Raw genomic sequence first — 16,544 nt, forward strand, 5'->3', positions numbered from 1 at the left:
TATGAATTTCTAAATCTAGTATTGCTTTTAAATTAAAAATGATAGTGACTTAACGTTTTTAAATATCATTTTTAAGCTTAGTTTTAAAACAAATGCAAAATTCAGTTTTTTATTGAAATAATTGCATTGAGTTCCTTTATTGTCATTAGGTTTAAAAATGCTTTTTGTCTTAAGGCACTAAATGACGAAATTTCTATAGCTTATATGTATAACTCATGTAAAATTCGAAAGTTTTGGTTTGTATTTGGGGCTAAAATGTATGTTATGATTGTAAAGGTGATTTTCCGGCATACGCCGTCGTGAAAATGGTGCGGACCCCTTCACTTGGGTTTGGGTGTCGTGCTTTTACGCTGAAGTTTCGCAAACCGGAAACACTTTCATGTCATATCCGTTCACTGTTGCTACGGACGAAAGTCGTGAATGGCGGAGGCTAAAAATAAATCTTTAATCGACCCTTGGAGCTGTTTGAGTTCGTGATAAGTGGACTTTTACCACACTTTTACCGAGTGGTATGTAACTGAAGTGAATGTAAAAAATGCAGAATGATAAGAAGTCGCTGCTTTCGGGTTTCATTTTGACCGTTTGTGTTCCCCTGTAGCCGAGGAAAATATTAGCATCAACGTTGCTTCATGTAAAATGAATTTGTAACATTTATCGGCTGCTGAATAATATGGAGGAGCTCGAATTTATCGAGCCGAATGAAAAATGAGATGTTATTGCGATATGACATATTTAAGTATGCGTCTCGATGATTATTTAATATTTGTTTTACTATATTTTGTGATTTCACTGTTTGCTTGAGAATTGTTTATGCTGCATATGGTTTTCCAGGTCAAATGGTGCTAGCATAGCCCCTTTATAACTGTGTTTCCTTCCCCCCCGTTTGCCGAGCAGCTCTGTAACAACTCCCTACTGTCATGAAGACTGTTTGGATGGAGCTGTGAAACAGTTTATACCGGATTTTTCTGTTTTCCACCCGAAGAATCATCTAGCTGACCACAACGGTGGCTGACCTGACTGTCCCCTGACCAGAAAGACGGGAAAGGACTGGGAGATTATTTAAAATATAATTAATACAGACTATTACCTTACTAACTCGTCTTTCTTATCCCCCTGTCTCTAAATCAGATACATGTGTGTTTAAACCCAGACAAACATTTAGAATAGGCTCCTGCAAAGATAAATTATGAAAACAGAATAAAGAATAAAAATACTGTTCAGTAATGGCAAAATTCTGACATGTAGCTGATGGCAGTTGGCATGACTATTTCTTATTTTTTTCACTTTCTATTGCCTGAAGTAAATAAAATATTGAAAATCAGACACAAGACAAATATATAATTTTATTCTCTTAAAATTAATAGTATCATAAAAATTATGGTTAGAACAAATTTTAGGGATATATTATTTCCAGGGACAATGTTTCCTCTATTCATTCTTAAATAGTGGAAACATTAGTCTTTTATTCTTTCTCACTTATGAAGAGCTGAATCTTTTCAAGACATCTGCCTAGCTAACAGAAGAGTTGGCTAATGCTCAGGGAACCTCCAGTTGTTGGATTTCATTCATCCACCAAGCTAAAGTCTAGCCCCAGTCTCTAACCCCAATCTCTGTTCCTTTAAACTTTTCAGCTTTTCTTTGCTTTTGTAGAATTGCAGCCTGTGTTGTGCTCCTGGGCACCGAAGAAGCCCCCCATGTTGGCGGGCTTCCCGGGAGCTTGCCACTGCCCAGAGGGCAGGCTCCATCTTTCCAGTTGGGTCAACTAGATCTATGAACAATGTCCTCCCGGTCCGCGGCTGTCCTGTGACCTGAACAACAAACTCCCAACGCACCTGCTGCGGAATTACCCACAAAACCACCTTCGCCGACCGCTGTGGGGATCGGTCTCCTGAACCTTCTGAAGACCGCTGACACCATGTCTCATCCCATGTATAATCCTTTCAACCCCGGTAAGAGGATGCGACCCGAAGGACCATATGTACACTCTGGTGGACAAATGGAGGTAAACCCTCAGAGGCCACCACCTCACCCTGGCGCTGGTTCCAATTTCGGCTCTTCTGGATCTACTGCCATCAACTGTGGACCATCTGGAGGACCTATACCAAGAATTTTGAGTTTGCCAATAAACTACAGACCTGAGAGAAGTACGATACCAGTAGAGAAGAACATAGACCAACGTTTGGACTTGAACATCAGCAGAGCCAGGGAGGAGGCTATGCAAAATTTTGCAAGCCAAAACACCCAATTTACCAATGTTCAAAGAGACACGTTTCCATCCACAAACACCGGGATGCAGTTATATTTGCCACCTCCTGCTGCTCAAGTGAACAGACCCTTCACTGTTGATAGAGGGAGCACCTCCTTGAACTGGACCTCGGTGGAAGAGTCGTCAAAAATGTATCCTTCTGCTTCACCCAGCTTTCTAAGCAGCGGTGAAGGTGGGAAGCAGTCATTTGTTGGTTTGGGTAATTATGACACTTCTATGTCTGACAAATCTGCGGCTCCTCAGGAGTCCATTAAATGCACGTATGCTTCAGAATCGGCCGGGGACATCCTCCAGCAGTTTGGGCTTTTGAAGGAAGACCTGCACCACCTAACGTCATACCACAAATATCAGATCACCCCCGACAACCTGCCTTTCATCTTAAGGCAAATCCGATTGGAGAAGGAGAAGAGCGCGCTAACATCCTACGGTGAAACTCAACCCATGAGGAATATGGGTGAAATGGACAAGTTGATTACCTCCAGAGGGCCAGTGTTGGATCCAGATCAAGTAACTTTGACGGTTGTCAATCAAAGCAAAGTGATTGACTATGGACATTCCTCAAAATCAGAGTTGTCCTCTTTTGGACAACTGAACAAGGACACAGATTTGAGACAACTCATGTCTGAAGTTCCATCGAAGAACCTAGGACCAGCTCACCAGGCAGCCTCCGAAACCCAAGTGTCCAAACCACCCTCGAATTTGATTCGTGGAGTTCATCCTGGGCGCCCTGGACTCGTGCTTATTGGCAGCAATGTCCAGAGTCATGATGATGATCAGCGCAAATCTACACAGCAAGCCTCAAAACCTCCTGATCTGGAGATGAAGAATGAAACCAAGGGTGGAGCAAAGCAGCAGCTCCAGATGCACCACGGACGTCCACAGCCTAAAGACTTTCCTGCGACAAAGCCACCACCACTTCTACAACACGTGCGTCCTGCTCCACCTAATCCAGGGCCAAGCAAGATGGATGCCATGACTCGTGCTGGGCCACCAAACCATCTACCGCCGCTAGCCCTGATGGAAGACTGCTCTGCAGCAACACCAAGACAATTTCCTCATACCTGTTCTCTTTGTATTAAACAATGTACCAATTTGAAGGTGAGTGGATGGTTGCAGATTTCTCCTGTAGCAAGTTGGATATGGTTGGTGTGTGTTGGACATACTCCTGATGATTTTTTTTTTTAATTTGACAAAATGAGAAGCTTATTTTAAGGAAAGGGGTGGATTATTGTTCAGCCTAGACTGCTAACAATCATGCGTTAAAACTTAGGGTTGTGTACCAAAATGTTTCTACTTTTTATGATTCTGAAATATTTTGTAATTCAAAGTAGTACAATTTTGTGATTTTGAAGTAATTTGATGAACTGACACTCATCAGAAAACCTTTTTTTAATTGGACTTATAGAGATTTATTTAGGATAACATGGATGTTACTAGATTAGCCATAATTTTTTCATAACTGCACGTGAAAGGATGTGGAACCAAGCTGTGATTCAGCTGACGAAAATGGAAACGAGTGGATTTATGGACATGAACAAAAACAATCTGGAATACCCGACAGATCATCGGGACTTGACAAAGTGTTTGAGTTTATTGCTGAAGGAGGAAAGAGGATACATTTTCATTGGAACCATTTTAAACTCCTGATGAGTTAAGAGGACATATTTTTAAAACAAAACTTTTTGTTTCATTTAAAGTTTGTATTTTTGAAATATAAATATTGCTGAGCCTTGGAGCAAGAAAGCCCTGTGTTTAAATCTCGGCCTCGGGTCTTTCTGCATGTTTTCCCTGTGCATGTGTGTGTTCTCTCCAGGTACTCCGCTTTCCCACAGTTCAAAAAGTTGCTGAGGTTAATTGGTATCTCTAAATTGTCCTTAGTTATGAGTGTGTGCATGTATGTTTTTCCAGTGTATTGCTGTGTTGCCCTGCATACGACATGTGACCTGTCATGGATTTACATAGCCTCTCTTCCAATGTCTGTTGGAGAGAGGAACTCGCCACCATTCAAGGGCCAATGGCTGTGGACGATGGATGGAATGGTTTCCCCCCTTCTGGTCCACAACCATCTCTCTCTTAAGCTATAATTGCCCCTCCTGGAGTGTTTTTATCTTGAAATGATGCGGACCACCTTCCAGATGACCCTTCGGGAACTTCAAATTCTGATGAAGACCAAAGAGATGGACACCGGAGTTCCCCAAGCCCCATAAGGAGTCCATCAAGTTTTTGCTTACTTTGTGAAAATGTTGAAGACATTGGTTATTATAACCAAGATTTGTAAATTATTGTGTTCAAGATCAAATGTAATATGACTATGTTGAGGTTTTGTAGGGTACGGGTCCTTCAGAATTTGGCTAGCATTTGTTTTTCTTTTATTGCAAACAGCTGTTTAGTTCATTGGTCACTTGATGTTTTAACATTAAGCTAAACATTTGAGATTTCAGAGATTTGTAAACATTTCTTTTTAAAGATTTCATTGACTTCTCATTTCTGGTCATCAAGGACCACTGACCCGCATGTTTTAGGTATTAAGCTTGTGCCACACCCCTGACTTGAATAAGTGGGTGATAAACAGAACTTGTTGGCATGCAGAGGTCATGCAGTCACTCGAATCAGGTGGCACATCTAAAATATTCAGCGCAGTGACCCCTGATGTATGGAATTGAGAAACAATGCTTTAGGATATGCTAACATGTATGGTGTTTAAAACATTTGTTTGTTGTGATTAGGACTGGCTCTCCCACCAGAATACTGGCCTTCATGTTGGGAACACCACACTCCTACGGGAAAGGTTAGTCTCATTTTTTTTATTTCTTTTTGTGTGTCTGGCTAGACACTCCACAATGAACCTTTGGGTTTTGTAAGACAGGAACAACTGGGTCAAGAACCCTACTATAATGTTTGGATGACACTTTGTCTTTCAGGCTATGTCTGAGTTGACATAACTCATGTCTTACTATTGATGTTTTTGCTGAAAGTGCTAGCCAAACGTTAGCGTGTTTGCTTGGTCTTACAAGTCAATGATTTGGCTTCTAAAATATTTGAGTGTTGTTCTGGTTTATCATCCAATAAAAACATTATCAAAAAATTTATTCTCTGTCATAAGCTTGAGTCTTGAATTTGAATTTTTTAAAAATGTATTGACTCACGTTCTCTATCCTGGAAATATTCAAGCTCTACTGTCAGACCAAGTCAAATAATGCAGGCAGACAGGACCTGCAGCAGCCAGTACAGTCTCTGTTTTACTGTAAACATCTTCCTACAGGGTCATAAAACTCTACATTTGGGAAAACCAAACTCTTTAGATGAACAGAACAATGCATTGTGGCCTGATTATGTTTTGCAAGGTGTACACATAAAAGTTGTTGAAGAGTTTCACAACTAGATTGCATGGTGTATCAAAATGTTGATACACCACTGAGGGTAGAACTTCAAAACAGACACAAGAACCACGAAGAATACCAGTGGACTCCTGGTATTCTTTGGTTAGGAACCACAGCTAAAATCTGTGAATAGCTAAAATCTGCAAATACTTGACATCTCATCTAAAATTGCTTGTAACTGCCAAATCAATCACTAAAAATACTCTTATTATGCAGTAATATAGAGGAAGCCACCTTGGCACCACTGCAGAAAATCAACATCTACTGTCTGTCTGATCCACTTTAAGGTCAACAGCCAATCAGTGTCAAGGAAAATGCAATGTTGTGTAATGCATATAACTCTTGGATTGGTGTGCAATCGTTTCAGTCTCTCATGTTCCATTTTAAAAATGACTCGATCGGAAGCGTGATGTTATACCTTGGATCACATCCATTGTTCTTCTGCAGGGCTGTTTTTGTTCCTGTTAGTGTCCACAAACGAATCCCAGAAGTTTTGATTTTAGTTGGTATGTTTGATTTTCCACAGATACCCTGAGTGGGATGGGAAGACTCCAGAGTTTTTGAGGTAACTCTGGCTTTTCAACTGGATTGCATTCATGGTTATTAGGGATGCATGATGCATTAATATTGGTGTATAATTGCATGTTGAAGTTTGCTTTGCTGGAGGGGAAGTGAAGGGAAAGAGATTGACTATTAGTTTGGATTGGAAAGACCTTTTACATGAACTGTATTTGTGGCAAAAAACAATTTTTTTTTCAACAATCAAAACTGGTGTGTTTATATTTAATGTCAAGATCAAAAACAATTCATCAAAAGTATAATAAACAAACAGCCTATACCAATCGAACAAAAATAAACCTCTTTTACATAAAACGCCAAAGGAAGCTGTCATAACTTTCATGTAGATGTTGGCATCTCAACATTAATTTAGTCGAAACCTAGAGTTTTTAAACATCTGAAAACATAACAAACGTAGTTAAATTTCTCATAACGGATCAAACAAATCTCTTTTATCCAGAGTGAGTCTTCATGTTCGTTATCAAGGTAGATTTGACTTATTTTATACTTTGTGGACATGAATTATTGAAATCATTCTATCATCAGGTAAGTGATTGTCCAGAAAACTCACTGTGACGAAACTCATTCAAAGATCCGTCAGGAGAAAGAATGAAATATGTTTGAAGAGAAATTGTTTTCGGATGTCAGTAAACCAAAGTCTGGGCCACAATACTTTGATCTTAAGAGGTTAATATTATCCTAAGGAAAGATTTACTTGTCAAAACATTCATTATCCTGACCCTCTTTTAAACTTTACCGACACTGTTACTTAACAGCAGACTCTTTATTGAATCAAAAAGGTAGGTTAGGATTTATTTTCATATCTTTGCATCCTTAACAGTTATGACAGAGTCTTATTGTGCCTTTTCAAAGGTTTTGCTGTAACTGTACTTTAATCCCCTTTTATTTTATTTAGTGCTTCGGCTTTAGAGTCTCGTCCTGAACACAGAACTCCTGGCCATAATTTGCAGAACCGCCAACAGACATTTCAAGAGAATGTATTGCGTCCTCACCGCCGAAGTGGGTCAGAGGGCAGAAAGAAAAAACAGCACAAAAGATTTAGCCCTGCAAGACCTCAGAGTCCACACCATCGTCATGACTCTGAAAGTAGAAGAGAGAGACGGAGTAGCAGATCACGGTCGCCGCAAACCTCCAAACACACTCACAGGTGTGAAAAAAGACTTCTTTACAAGTTGCAACCAGAATTTTATGGTATTAAAATGTTTTAATTCTTTCTTTTAGGCCCCGCTCTGATTCTTTTGATCGCCAAACTTCGTCACACTACCGCTCACGTTCAAGAAGTTACGACGGACGATTCTCTCCCAGGAGGAGGGAAGCCAAGCGGTCGTCACCGAGGAGAAGCTATGAGCGCCGATCGTCTCCAAGAAGAAGCGACGAGAGACGCTCGTCACCGAGGAGAAGCTATGAGCGCCGATCGTCTCCAAGAAGAAGCGACGAGAGACGCTCGTCACCGAGGAGAAGCTATGAGCGCCGATCGTCTCCAAGAAGAAGTGACGAGAGACAGTCGTCACTGAGGAGAAGCTATGAAAGGCAGTCATCAGGAGAGAGATCAGTATCTCAGCATAAGAGGTCCACAAGTGCCGACAGATTGGCTAAAAGAATCCTGGGAAAAAAAGGTTTGAATATCAAAGATTTTTCATCTTTTGCATTTAAAGAAGTTGGTAAACTCCTAATTTTAATTGACAAAATGTCTCTTTGTTTTCTAGCAGTTCAGTCTCTGTCCAAACAGTCCAACCTGGAGGCCATGGTTAAAACTCTGGCTCCAGTTTTACTGGCTGAGCTGGTGAATTTAAAATCCTCGGCTGCCTCGTCATCCTCAAAGACAGAGAAGACCTTTTCTCATAAATCATCCAAGGCCACAAAGAGCGGGACAACCTCTTCAGCAAAGCCTGCGGTTGGTTTTATTAAGCAAATATGACGACTTTTTTTTATCTGTTAAGCAGTTTATTAATTTATCTTATTAATCCATCTTCTCCTGGTGCAGCCTGGTAGATTCACGACACCCTGCATGGTGACGTTTTCTGGTGTTTTTCCTTCTCTTTCACACACCGACATGGTCGAATCCATGGAGAAATTTGGCAAAATAAAATCTCTACTTATGTACAGATTAACAAAGAAGGTATGTATTTTCTTTGCTCCTTTACATACTGTATATCTGCATATTTTGTTGTTCTCTGCCTATAAAAAGTATGTAAAATAAGTATTTTTGACAGACAAAATGTTTACAGAAATCCCTTCTCAATGTCAAAGTAAAAGCATATTTCTACAAAATGACAATTAAATAAAAATATTTTACCTAAAATGACAGATTAATTCCCCTCAAGTCAGTATTTATTAGATGCCTTTTTGGTTGTAGTTCCACTATGTAGCTACGTTCAAGCTCATCTCTACCTATGAGATCTGGGTTTTGACTGGACCACTCCAGGACATCCATCCAGCTTGGTGTGGATGTTCATTTTATTTTATCGTTTTCTCCTCTAGGCGCGTGTGATTTTTGAGAAAGCAGAGGACGCAAAGAAACTGCAGTGCTTGACGAGATTCAACGTGAAGGGATTGCCCATCTTTGTTGACACGCCGCTGGTACTTCACTTTTCCACGCCTACACTAATGTTACGCCTTCAACAGCTCAGTTACAATGTATTATTTATTTATAGGGCACCACTTTGAAGAAGTGTCTGCAGAAGACGGGTCCACAGAAGTAAGTTTTGCCTCAGGATACTCAGTTTGAAATGCTTTAAAAAAGACAGATTATGAGAATACATTTTGATGTTTTTAACTGAAACAGTTTGCCAAGGTGCTTCATTTCTATTTCCTCTATTTATTGACTTTCTTCTTCACAGAAAATCTGGTGTCTCCAGTTCTGAAACTACCAAATCCCACGTCACTGTGAAAGTTAAAAAGCCCGCATCGTCCGAAACTAAAAACACCACAGTAGGCAAATTTGTCTCAAAAGCAAAAGTCTTGGTTTCCAAAGCAAAAGGCATCTCAACAAAGCAGGTCTCTAAAACTGTCAGCAAATCCAGTGCAAATGCAAAAAATACTGGGAAGATGGTTGGAGGGAAAAATGAGGCTTCAATGGTCCCAAAATCCAAGATTGGAGGAAAGAAACCTCCTGCTAATAAGACAAAAAAACCGGTGATGAACTCAAAACCTGTGGCCGATTGGGAAACCAAAACCAAGCGAAATTGGTCTCTAAGGAAGGCAGATGCATGGCGAGGTTAGTTTCTACTAAATAAAGCAAAGTTTGGTTTTTTATAACATCTTGTGTGGATGGGACTCAGTTGGGTCCTTAAAAATATTTTCTCTCTTTTTTTTTTTTTTCTTCAGTTTTTCAAAAAGCAGCAAAAGCTTCTGCTGAATCCTCCACCATAACATCTGTCAGTGATCCGGGTAAAAATGCTGCTGAACTTCCCCATGTGGATGATGACGGCTTCAAGACTTTAACAACAGCAATTAACAAGAACAGACTCACTAAAGGAGCCGCATCTGAAAGCACAAACAAAGAGGTAATGGTGGCTTTATTTATACTTTCAAAATAAGTCTGGATTTTCCATCAAGTGTTGAAGATGGTTCATAAATACTTTTACTCGGAGCTTAACTATGACGCTGTTAAACTCAGTTAAGTTGCTCTTTAATCAGGGGAAATTGTTTTTTAACAGTTTTATTTTTGTTTTGCAGAGCACTGCTGTAAGAAAGACAACTCCTGATGATGCAAAACAGAAAAAACCACCACATACAAAAGTAAATGTAAGTCTTTTTCCTTCCCCTTTTTAGTCTGTTTTGTACATACGAACAATATCTTCCTTGCATTTTGATTACAAAATTTACATAAATAATTTTAAAGTCTAACTGACATTTTATCTCCACTCAGGACAAAACAATTAATTCTTTAGGAGAATTTGATGGGGTTGACTTTTCCTCTGGAGATTTTGTAACAGTTGATGAAATTAATGAAGACGTTGAAGACATGCTTGTAGACGTTCACCCTTCCTCATCTAAGCCGACATCCAGAGAGACAAAAGACAAGCAGAGTTCAGCTTCCAGAAAGACGTCAGCAAAGTCTGCCTCTTCCTCATCTAAGTCTTCAAAAGGCAACTCATCCTCTCAATCGACGATTTCATCAGCAAACAACCAAAAGAGCGTCCAAAATGAGTCCAAGAAATCTCAATCCAAAACTAATTCTGTCAGGGGAACTAAGAGTTCCTCCTCAATTTCAAAGTCTGTGAAAACTCCACCTTCCTCTGGTCAGAAATGTCAGTCAAACCAGAGTAAGCGTCCCGTTAGGTCATCAAAACCTTCATCCTTGGGTGGAAGTGTCCGTTCACTGGCGGCAGCCACTAAATCATCTGTAAAAACTCAGTCAGTGCATAAAAAGATTGTAAAACCTGCACAGGGTGCAGTGGCAAAGTCTGACCACCATGTGTCAGCAGAGTGCTCTTCTGCAAAAAAAGATGAATCCATCAACAAGATGAAGAAAACCCAAGCAAAGGATAAGAAAAATGGAAAAAGCACAGAGGAGAAGACGGACAATGAAAATAAACAAGTCCTTGATTCAATCAATGAAAAATCTGATGAACAGAAAAACAAGGAGAACCAAGACAGAAGAACTGAAATGCAAATACCTGGAGCTGAGCAGGACCATGTCATTCAGCAGGGAGCGGAAAATGACAATGGCCGATCAGATGAATGCCAGGAAATAGAAGTAGATGAGTCTCCCAAGCTGCAGGACGGTGCACTTAAAGATCAGGCTGCTACAGCTGATGATGGCGAAGAAGTTCCCACAATGATGCAGGTTTCTGAAAATGATGAGACTAAAGAAGCCCAGACGTCTGACGGATCATCGGTCAAAGAAACATCTGATAAAAACCAAGTGACAAGTGAAGAAACCAACCAGACTCCAAATAGAAGTAGTGTAAAACAAAAAGACGACATCCTTTTATCAGAGAGAGTCTGTGAAACCTCCAGAGAGGTTGGTCAGACCTCCAATGAAGAAGACCACAATGGCAGCAAAGACACTTTGAAAGACCAGAAACTTGTATTTCCCACTGACCCACTGTCTAAAGCTGATGATGAACCCACAGACGAGGTCATCGATTCAATGGACGATCAACCAACAACAATTCAGACGGAATCAGAACGAGCAACAAAAGACAGTAAAATCGTCTCTAGAGATCTCAAACCAAGCAGACAAGATCAGTCAAAAAGCAAAACCTCTAAAGGTGATAAAGAAAACTCACCAAAGGAACAGGACAAAACAAAGCCTCCAGTACGAACAAAAGACAGCAAGATGGAAAAAGAGGAAGAGAGTCTTAAGGATTTTGAGGAAATGGTCTATAAAGTTGTGGACTCCATTGAAGACGATTCTTTTCAAAAGCCCTCAACCACAGGGAGTTGTAGTAGCAGACGAACACCAAGAGGAAACAAAAAAGTTGAGAAGACATCACCTCCTGTAGAAGAACCTAAAAAATCTGACCACAAAGAAGAGGACGTGTTTACAGTTTTAGACTCTGTGGAAGAGGAAAGTCCCAGTGACAAACCAGTGGTGACGAGATCGACTAGAGGAAGAAGACAAAACATAGCAAAGAAAGTTGAAGAAAATACTAAAACGAAGGAAGACAAGACCCCCACAAGAAGAAGCACACCAGTCAGAGATTCAAAGGAAAAAGATGGTGAGAAAACTAAAAACAAAGATGTTCCTCTAAAGAAAAGTGCACCAACAAAGACTAGCGACACTGTGGAGGCGGACGCTACTCATCAGAAACTGGACAATGTTGAGTATGACCAACCAACTACACAGAAACCAAGGAGAGGAAGACCAAAGAGGGACAATAAAACTAGTAAAAAAACTGAGGAAGAAAAAGAAGAGCCTGTGACTGTACAAGCAAGTCTGCAGAAAGAAAGTGAGACAAATGACAATACAGTTTCCTCAAAGATGAAAGATCCACAGCAAGCTATTGGACGGGAGGATGAGGAAACGGGGGCTGCTAAAGAGGATCAACCTGCAGAAAAACAGAGGAGTGCATCAAAAATAGACTTTAAGAAAGAGTCACCAAAGACAAATAACACAACATCAACAGATGTTTTATTGAACCTCAGCTCAGAGGAGGAGGATGGAGCGAGTGGGAAAACGGCGAGCGATGAAACGAAGAATCATGAGGAGAAGATGGACGTGGCTACTGATGAATCAGTGATTCTACCTGAGAGAGGAGAGAAAGACGCGTCGGATGCTGCGACTTGCAACAGAGAGATCACAGAGGAAGAAACTCAGGAGGTTGTTGCTCCCAATGAGGCAGAAGAGGATCGACTGGAAAAGCAGGAAACTCAATCAGTGGGTCGTCTACAGGCACAAGTACAAACACATTCAAGTTTTGATTCAGTAAACAAAAAAACAAACAGCTCAGATGATAAACCCCATTAATCCACCATGTTTCATTTTAGAATTTGTCAACTTCAGATGAAGCTGGTAAAAATGACGAGAAAGAAGATGAGGAGGAAAACCTACAAACTTCAAACTCTTCTAAACGTAAACATAACGACACCACAGGTTTGTTTTATATAATTATTAAGCAATGATGGCGTCTTTCTAAAGGTGGTTCTGCAGGCCATTAGTCCACACAAACAACCTGGATCTGGGTTTTCATAAATCACAAGTGGGGATTATTGGCTTCTTGTCTCAACAGTGACTGATAAGTTTGCATTAAAATAAATAAAAGTGAATTAATGGCTTCATTTTTCAGCCACAAGATTTTAGAACGGTTAAATAGAACTATGATTTGGATATTCTAGCTGCCGTGTTTCATTTATTTGCTTTATTCATTAGGTCTAAAATCAGAAAACTCAAGAAATGGGAAGGACTTTAGCACAGATTCATTTGCAAAGAAGTTAATTTGAATTCTTACAGAACGAGGAAAAGTTGTAAGATGTTTTCATTATTCTTCAGTTATTGATAAACGGGAGAAAGAACTCGTTGAACCCGAAGCGAAGCGATCCTGTTCTCAGTCTCCGAATGTTCCTGTGGATTTCCAGCTGCCGCCATTTAATCCCAACGATCCTCTGGGTGAGAAATTCACACATTTAAAGAAAAAAGAAGGACAGATTGAAATTCATTCAATTGAAATTCATAGTCATGTTTTTTTCCCCTGTTTTTCCAGGTGAGGAATTTGTGGTTCCCAAGTCTGGATTTTTCTGTAACTTGTGCTCCATTTTTTATTTCAATGAAACCACAGCCAAGAAAATCCACTGTAGCAGCCAGAAACATTACGACAACCTGCAGGTACGCACAATCACCTTAATTAAAAAAGACTTATAAATCTAATTATTGGCTAATTTTTGTTTTCCCGTTTTCTTTTTTCTTCTCTCTCAGAAACATTACCAGAAGCTAAAGCTGAAAACTTCATGAACGACTCAAAGCATCCAAGAGTCTTTCTTCTGATTGATCAATTTACAACTCAGTTAATTTTTGTATAAGAAGTGAAACCAGAGACTTTCAGACACACATTTTATGTTTTCATCATGAACCATGATGGTATCAGTCATAACATTTTTCAAATCTTTTTCTTAAATCGTTAAGATTTTTTTTTTTTTGTGCTTTCTTTAGTTTTAGATGCAAACACTGACAGACATATTCTAAAGTTTAAGTGGAAAAAAAGAAACAAACATAGTTCCTTTCCGTTCTGGGAAAGTATGGAAAAGTATTTGGATTATTAATCTTTTTTAGCCCTTTTTTGTAAATGCAACGTCTTTCCTTCTTCTTGCCTTTCTCTCTTATTTTTTTTAGCTTTTTTGTAACCTTCCTGCCTCTGTCGTTTTGTCTTTGGTTCTGCTGTATGTTTGTTTTTTCCTTCCTTTCCCTCCCTGTTCCCTATTTTTTTGTCTTTTTCTTGCATTGTCATCTTCTTTCTTGTTTTTTTCCTTTCTTCTATGCATCCTATTTTCTGTCCATCATTCCCTTCTCCTTCTCCACATCTCCTCCTTCCTGTCTTTTCTTGTTTCCTGGCTTCTGTACTAATTGGTACAGAAGCTACTAGCTAGTAGTAACTAGTAGCTTCTTTGAATCCAGTGCTTGTTTGATGCCTTAACCAACTGGAACCTACTAGCTACTAGTTGGAACTAGAAGTTAGTAACTACTAGTTAGTACCAACTAGCTTCAATCTAGCTGTCTAGTTGCTTCTAGCTAGTAGCTTCAAACTAGAAACTATTACTAGAAGCTAGATGCTACTACTTGCTTCTTGCTAGTAGTAGCTTGTAGCTTCTGCTAGCTACTAGCTAGATGTTTTTCTGAACTCTCTCCTGTTTTTCCAAAATCCTTTCCTTGTTCTTTGCATCCTTTTTTATCTCCTTTAGTTTCTTCACAGGTTCTGTATTTAAACCCTGTTCATTCCAGAAATGTTATCTACAAATTTATGGAGAAGTTTGTTTCACAACTTAAACCCCAAAATAAAGAATTGAAAAATAAGAAAAAATGTAGTTTGGAGTTTTGTGAATGATGTGTTGAAAGCCTGAACAACAGTACTGAACTTAAGCAATTTTAATATTTGATAATGAATTGTGTGTTTATTTTATGAAAGTTATGGTCCCATCCATGTTTTCATAATGACTCATGAAAACCTGCCTGATAAATGACAAGTGTTTTGATCCTGACATAGTTTTGTATCCTTCACTCTTTGTTTGTGATTAAGTTTTGTCTCTTGATAATTCTTTTGGTTTTTATCAGTTTTTATGAAAGCACATTGAAGTAGTTATTGTCGTTTAATGACCTTTAAGTGCCGGCTGATCATTAAAAACAAAGTGAAAACTGCTGAATTAGCTCCTCTGTAAGTCACTGTAATGACTGTGGAGGAAGCCATTAGTGCAAAATTCTAATATTGGGTTTGTTAGTGTTGCATAAAACTCTGACTGTACCTTCAATATGCTTCTACTGTAAAGCATAAAGATGGGAGGTTTGTTCTGCAGGGATGTTTTTCTGTGAAAGTAGCTTGTTGACTGTTTTGCACAGAGCGTTGTATAACAGTAGGCAAATGCAGATTATAATTATTCAAGAAAGCATCTCACGAAAGACCTGAAAATGGCTGTTATGAAACCCATCCAACCTGACTGACCATATCGAACGACATGAGAATAACTCATTACAGGTTTGCCAGGAAGTCGGGGGATTCCCCTTCTGTGTTTACCTAATTTTTATAATGTAGGATTTCTCCACTTTGAATTTTTCAACACTCGTCCCATGTGGAACATTTCCTCATGCAAAGTGGCTTCCTGGATCATTATGTAAATGCTCACCGGATTCCTAAATTCACCTGACTTATTTTTCAGTATTTGTGTAAAGACTCTCACTCTGCCACCATGTTTCTCTTTGTGCTGTCACTGCTGGTCAGCGGTTCACAAGCCTCACATTTTCTTGGCACTATGATGACTTACTACCCAGGGGAAAATCAAACTAATGGATACGTATCAGTAAGTGGGCACTGTTTGTAACGTATGGCTGCCTTTAATGCTGCTTGACCTCTTTGTAACCCACAGGTGATCCTTCGTTACAAACAGAATTTTGTCGGTTGCTCACACAGTGACACCTGGGACTGCAATGGCAACTGTGGGTCTTGGACTCAGACGCTTTCATTAGCCAAAGTGGAGGAAGTTAGCGGTGAATGGTGTCAGACAGAAGGAATCATAATTTGTCAGCTTTCCAACAACGGTGGATTTCAGACGATGTGAGTCCGTTTTATTGACTTACCAAATGTAGTATGACTATTTAAGATCACAGTTGAGTGACTGACTGAGTGTTGAACTTACCTGTATATGTTGCTTTATTACATTTTGGACTTTGAATGTCATAATATACGTTACAGTGGACACCTGTGTATTTGTGGATTCACCTATTCTAAGGGAAATAAGTCCAAATAATTTGAATAAATACAGCATAGAGCTTATCTAAAATATTCAAAATAAAATACAACTTGAGAAGCTGAAATACTTAATGGTCAACGGTGTCACAGCTGTCGCTTCAGGAGCTTCCCATCATCATAGTGTGGATGTTTGCATGAATGGGTGACTGAATGTAGCGTGAAGCACTTTGGGGTTCTCTAGACTTGATTAAATACCTAAAAAATATGGAGCTTCTATCTCTATGTGGTGGAGAACAATCTCTGCACCTGCATCACCCTGTGGCACAGTAGCTGTTCTGCTGCTTAGAGCATCGCTCTGCAGAGGATTATGGGTAGCAGCCTTTCCTCCACCTCGGACCTCTGGGGCCGCTCCTCATCATGAAGGTCTCCACCCAGCCGCTGCCCTCAGGCAGGAGGCTGAGGAGCATCCAGAGCAAA

At 39.7% G+C, this 16,544-nt stretch overlaps 1 protein-coding gene across 2 annotated transcripts; it reads left to right on the forward strand.

Annotated features, from left to right (window-relative positions):
* Positions 1-378: 378 nt before the first annotated feature.
* On the forward strand, positions 379-14,998 carry LOC122820343 (zinc finger protein 638-like). Of its 2 annotated transcripts, XM_044097688.1 has the most exons (18): positions 379-509; positions 1,651-3,364; positions 4,993-5,054; positions 6,173-6,211; positions 7,121-7,372; positions 7,447-7,841; positions 7,932-8,119; positions 8,210-8,344; positions 8,707-8,805; positions 8,880-8,923; positions 9,066-9,442; positions 9,553-9,731; positions 9,904-9,972; positions 10,097-12,574; positions 12,664-12,769; positions 13,166-13,282; positions 13,377-13,498; positions 13,589-14,998. In XM_044097688.1, exons 2-18 carry the CDS (start codon positions 1,916-1,918, stop codon positions 13,622-13,624), a joined length of 6,147 nt encoding a protein of 2,048 aa, XP_043953623.1. In that variant the 5' UTR covers positions 379-509; positions 1,651-1,915; the 3' UTR covers positions 13,625-14,998. The 2 variants fall into 2 exon arrangements, with proteins under 2 accessions (XP_043953623.1, XP_043953624.1); XM_044097689.1 differs by having other exon boundaries at positions 390-3,364.
* The last annotated feature ends 1,546 nt before the right edge of the window (positions 14,999-16,544 follow it).

The sequence above is a fragment of the Gambusia affinis genome, linkage group LG18 (genome assembly GCF_019740435.1).
Source record: "Gambusia affinis linkage group LG18, SWU_Gaff_1.0, whole genome shotgun sequence".
In the NCBI taxonomy this organism is placed as follows: domain Eukaryota; kingdom Metazoa; phylum Chordata; class Actinopteri; order Cyprinodontiformes; family Poeciliidae; genus Gambusia; species Gambusia affinis.

Excerpts from the sequence above, each read along its gene's own strand:
- LOC122820343 (XM_044097688.1), top strand. The coding sequence starts at position 1,916 with ATGTCTCATCCCATGTATAATCCTTTCAACCCCGGTAAGAGGATGCGA. Across the intron at positions 12,575-12,663 it reads TGGGTCGTCTACAGGCACAA|AATTTGTCAACTTCAGATGA; the intron begins GTACAAACACAT and ends GTTTCATTTTAG. Across the intron at positions 13,499-13,588 it reads AACATTACGACAACCTGCAG|AAACATTACCAGAAGCTAAA; the intron begins GTACGCACAATC and ends CTTCTCTCTCAG.